The sequence below is a fragment of the Nelumbo lutea genome, chromosome 1 (genome assembly GCF_056320005.1).
Source record: "Nelumbo lutea isolate HS-2025 chromosome 1, American lotus-T2T, whole genome shotgun sequence".
In the NCBI taxonomy this organism is placed as follows: Eukaryota; Viridiplantae; Streptophyta; class Magnoliopsida; order Proteales; family Nelumbonaceae; genus Nelumbo; species Nelumbo lutea.
The window spans coordinates 18,069,366-18,074,888 of NC_142684.1; the positions used below are offsets into that span (position 1 = coordinate 18,069,366).

Here is a 5,523-nt window from a genome sequence, read left to right on the forward strand (position 1 = left end):
TTCACTTCTAAAATAATGTGTTGGTAATCAATAGAAAATTTTTCATTAATTGCTTGCAGATAAACTGAGGCAAATCAACCTTTCCTTGAATGGAAAAAACAAATAATTTTTTTTTTCATTTTCCCACAATTAATTTACCAGTCAATTTTATGGACAATTTTGTTTTCTGCAGTCATCACGAAACCATATGAACCCTAACATTAAATATTAACTGCGTGTAAAAATATTAAAGAATATTTTTATTTTCTGCTTCTGTTTTCTGCAAAGAGGGCTATTTTAGTCTTTTAGTGGAGGCGCATGTTAGAAAATACCCAATATTATATATAAAAATTGCGTGTAAAAACATTAAAGAATATCAATAATTAATGATGTCTCTGTTAAAGGTACTGACCTTAGGGCTTATAAATGTGTGTGTTGTCGCAGGGAGGATCTCAACGTTTAATCACTGTTCTTTCTGCTTTTCCATCTTTGTTTCTCCTCAGACCCCTGCTGAGATAGGGCTGTGCAGGTTCTCATACCAGTCTGCCTCTGTGAGTTCTTGGGGTTTTTGGACAGTGCTTTTATTTTCTTTAACCAGGAAGAAAAAGAGTTCTTTGATCTGGGTGGGTTTCAGAGATTCAAGTACTCTGCAAGTGGGTTTTTTTAATCTATTGTGGTCTAAAGCTCGAAAACCAAACTAGAAATGTTTGAATTCAAGACAGTAAAGAAGAAAATGTGGATGTTCTCTATTTGATTTTCTGCAGACTAGATTGTTCTCTTTTTTTGCGTAATGGAAGGTTTGAGAAGAAGCAGGACAAAGGGACTGCGTGGAGGAGTTGAAGATAAACTGCGTCGACGAAGGTTGTTCTTTTGGCCCACTCCAACGAATCGCCCACCTGGTTTTGGATACTCATTTCAGCTGCTTCAATTCTGGTTCTTGGATTCATAGACTCGAGCTGATTAGAAAGATGGGTTCTTTTTCCTGGAATTCGAATGTTGTTTATGGGAGCGAGTATTCGAGATATTTTGATGGGTTCTCCCCGAATGTTGGGTTTCGGATGATGGGTCGAGGGGGGTCGAGTTCGTCGTCGTCATTGGTTTTGGATAGCGAGAAGGGAGAACTCGTGAAAGCTCCGGCGAGGTTGGGGCCGAAGGCTATGTCGGAAGCCAAGGCCATCGCTGCTCTGAAGAGCCACAGCGAGGCTGAGAGAAGGCGAAGGGAGAGGATTAATGCTCATCTCTCTACTCTCCGGAAGCTTGTTCCTTGCTCTGATAAGGTCTGTGTTTTTTTTTTCTTACCTCTTTTCTATTCGTTTTGCTTCTTCTTGAAATCTCGTTTGTTCATTTCCTTGCAAAATCCGACTGGAGGTTTGGTTACTATGGATTAATTAATTAGTTCGTGATGAATCTGGTTGGTTTTCATTTTTTTTTCTGCTGATTAAGATTGATCCTTTGAATTAGTTTTTAGTTCAAGTAGTATAATAGAAAATAACCATTTCCTCATCACTGTTTGAAATTATGGTTAAATTGTGTTGAGAGTTTATAATGCGTGGTACAATTTTCGCCATTTGTGCATGGTCTGAATTGTCTGCTTTCTGTGAACAGATGGACAAAGCTTCCTTGCTCGCCGAAGTGATCAGCCATGTGAAGGAGCTGAAAAGGAACGCTACAGAAGCTACAAAGGGCTCAGTCATCCCAATGGACAATGATGAGTTGATAGTTGAATCACATGGGGATGGATCAGAAGGAGGGTCTGTTCTAATCACAGCTTCTCTTTGCTGTGATTATCGACCTGAGCTTCTGGCTGACATAAGACAAGCGCTCGATTCCCTCCATCTGAAAACAGTGAGGGCCGAGATCTCAACCCTGGGAAGCAGGGTGAAGAATGTGTTCGTCATGACTAGCTATGAAGAAGGGGGTGTCGGCAAAGGCAATGGCGAGGTATGCCACCTTGTGAGCTCCATTAAGCAAGCTCTGAATTCTGTCCTGGAAAAGGCTTCCTCACCGGAATTTTCACCGGGAATCACACTTTCCAACAAGAGGCGAAGGGTTTCACCTTTTGATCATTCCTCCAGCTCATCTTCCTGAGAGAAGAACTTTTGCTGGAAACTATTATGACAACGATATGAAAAAGATAGATGTTTACTTTTACATATTTCATTTGTAGTGGCATACTGGCATGTATTGAAGTGGTAGAAGCCTCTATTCCTTCTCTATTCTGTGCTAGAACTCAGAGAGAATTTAAGCAAAAGGCTGGAGGGTCTCTGTAGATAGCTAAATAAAAGTATGAACAGTATTTGTTTTCTGTGTCTGGGACTCTGGGTAGAGATATATTTAATTTCTGTAAACTGTGGAAGGACAAACAGAGAAGATTTGTGTTTTTTTATGTAAGAAGGTGATGAATCTAGATTGGAATAAGAAGGCGAAACACGTTACTGATTTGCTCTTATTATTTGTTCAATGGAAGTGATGGAACCAAGTGTCAATCAGAAAAGAAAACTCAGTACAATGTCACCTCAGTATGATGAGACGAATATCTTTAGTCACAGTGCAAAGGTGTCTATGCACTGTTTGAACCATAGAAGTCGGTACATCTGCCTAAGGTTTTGTTTAATTCATATCCTCACTAACTTCGGTAAAGGAAAAGGTGATGTGAGATAAGGAAAGAAAAAATTATACACAGATGATAGATTCATGAAATGATTATTGATTTACTATTCTGAATGTAATAACTCTTCTTCTATGCATCAAAATTTGTGCTCAGTTTGAGGGTATTTTTTTTATCTTTTCCTTTTCGTTGCTGTATACGGAGGCACAAATCTAGTTCTAGATCCCGTACCTGGACCCATCATCTGCTTGATCCACATGCACCCTTGTCCCACAGATGGGGAGATGGTGGTGTCTTTCAGTCAGTTTTCACGATCATCTATGAACAAAGATATTCTCTTTTGGTTTTATATGGCAGAAGCTACACATTGTCCGTAGAAGTGTGGTCTCATTCAGGCTGGAGCTTCACTGCTTCAGTCTCAACAGGGTTGCCGACAGATCTGATAATGAACCCATCCGAACCTCATCGTAAATCTATTGGGTTTTTGTTTGTATCTTTAATGGAAGATCATAATTGGGTTATTTTCAAATGTACCCATTTCTCTCTCTGGTTGATGCATTTAAGTACGGCTGTTTAATAATCACTAATTCCAATACATTATTGCATTCAAAATGAGATGAATTCTAGTTTTAGAATTCATGTTTGCATCCATCATAGTTAAAAATCATTTGGTACAAAACTAAATCAAATTTGCATTCTTATCATCTAGACATATTTATTATATTTGTACGTTTCCATTGTGTAGAATGTATTAAAAAGTTGGTGTTTATCAGCCCATTTGCAACATCATTGAGGACTTTGCAATCCTGGTAGTGACATAAAAAAATGCAAGCTCGAAAAATGAATAGAAGTCAGAATTCAGAAAGGTTTATTGATACGTTGAGAGGGTGTTCTTTTTTCTTTATTTTGGATTTTGAGAGGGGGGAAAGTTTGTCAATAAGATTTTGGTTTTTATTGATCAAGAATCCCATGTTCTTTTTTCAAATTTATGCAGAGATTAAGGAGTGTTTATTTTCCTGGGTATCACTCCTAGGTGGGGAAATAATTTTTCCACTTAGAAAAAAGTTGCTAACACTTGAATGAAAAAAATGCCCCTTTTAATAATAGATTTTTATGGCTAAAATTTCCATTGCCTTATTTACATGAGAAATAGAAGAACATGGGTAAATGCACTTACATGGATAAATATTTCTTAGAAAAACTTACCCAGATAACTGCATTTACCCAAATAAAAAACTTACCAAAAAGAGAACGGGGCCTTAACGTCCAAATGAAGAGAATGGAGAAATGACTGTTAATAAACTTGGTGATAGAAGTCAGAAGTCAAGCAAATAATGAATTACATGTGGGCAAAATAGAAGAAGGAAGAAAAGAGAAGAAACTTTGGATGGTTTGAAACCTTCTCCTGTGTTTTAAAGCCCTTTGAAATCTGATCGCAGAGTTAGACAATATGGCATGGAAGTCGCATAATGACTTCCAAAATCTTAACAAGTGGGAAAGAGAGATATATCCACCATTAATGGGGAGAGACAAACTGCTCTGCAGACTTTATGGGATAGTGTAATAAAAATAATACTTATGTAATTTGGGTTCCTTGCTGTCTTCTGTCGTTTTATTGTATGTATGGTCGTAATTTAGTAGGCTGGGCCTCTGCCTAAACCCACCTTACCTACCTAACAATTACCAACACCATAAACAAGTCTAGAAATCATTCTCTTTCCCCCAAGATGAGTTCAAATAGTTTAAGGTAATGGGTGAAATTAAGAGAGATAGAATGAAACAAAGGGAGAATTATCAGTTAGGAGTGGGTATGGTCCTATTTCCTGACCTGTCATTTTCGTGTAAATGGCCACTCTATCCCAGGTTCGAACCCGTGTTATCACACATTCTAGACTGAGATTTTATCATTAGACCAAGTAATGGTCTAATGACATGATATATATATATATATATATATATATATATATATATATATATATATTCTTATTGAAAAATGACATTCAAATTGAATCCAAAATGTCGTCGAATTTGAAGATGTTGGACTTGAATTTGAATCTTAACAGACTTGGATCATATTCGGGTTTAATCCAATTTTGCCTTAATTTTTTAAAATACAGAAAAAATTAAAAGTTAACTACTTTTCAACTTTTATATATAATAAATTAATATAACTATAACATACTCAATTTATTATATATAATTTCATATAATATAATAAATAAAATAATTTTTTTATGATTACAAATATAATTATATAAATTTTTATATATTAAAATCAATAAATATTATAATATAATAAAATTCAGATTTTAATTGGATCGGATGAAGTCAAATCCATATCTGATCTGATTATTAATTGGATGTAGATTGCAAAATCTAAATATAATTCTATTATGTAAATATTTTATCCAAATTTGGATTAATTCCATTAGATATCGGACTTTTGGATCCATTGACATTCCTATTGATTAGCTTGCCTTTTACATGTTTGTCCTTTGGTTAAAGAGAAATTCAAAAAGCATGTTTGCCAATAAGAAAAAGAAGAAGAAGAAGTAGAAGTATCTATACAAAATGCAATAGAAGAAGTACCATGCTATTGAAATTGTTTTAGTTTGGTATTGGAAAAGCTAACTAATTTGAATTCATTGATTACTGGTGAAGTGCATATGTGAGAAAGTATCACCAACCCAAATTAAAAAAAAAAACAAAATGAAGAGGAAGAAAGAAAAATGTTACCTAACATATTAGAGTGCTGACTGCAAGGCAGTCAATCAAATCAATATAGAGCAGAGATGAACAAAGAGGAAGAAGGCAGCATCAAGGCAAAACTTGAATACTAAATTGCTCACGTTTGAAGACAACATGAAAAGGCTTTATTTGGAGCCATATATAAGAAGTTTTTCTTTTAATTAATCTTTTCTTATGAAGACATCGAA

At 35.4% G+C, this 5,523-nt stretch overlaps 1 protein-coding gene across 1 annotated transcript; it reads left to right on the forward strand.

The window, feature by feature from the left end:
- The first annotated feature begins 374 nt into the window (after positions 1-374).
- Positions 375-2,428, forward strand: LOC148873774 (transcription factor bHLH30-like). Its single transcript, XM_088966963.1, has 2 exons — positions 375-1,256; positions 1,585-2,428. The coding sequence occupies exons 1-2, from the start codon at positions 948-950 to the stop codon at positions 2,065-2,067; spliced, it is 792 nt and encodes a 263-aa protein (XP_088823089.1). The 5' UTR covers positions 375-947; the 3' UTR covers positions 2,068-2,428.
- The last annotated feature ends 3,095 nt before the right edge of the window (positions 2,429-5,523 follow it).

Excerpts from the sequence above, each read along its gene's own strand:
- LOC148873774 (XM_088966963.1), top strand. The coding sequence starts at position 948 with ATGGGTTCTTTTTCCTGGAATTCGAATGTTGTTTATGGGAGCGAGTAT. Across the intron at positions 1,257-1,584 it reads TTGTTCCTTGCTCTGATAAG|ATGGACAAAGCTTCCTTGCT; the intron begins GTCTGTGTTTTT and ends TTCTGTGAACAG.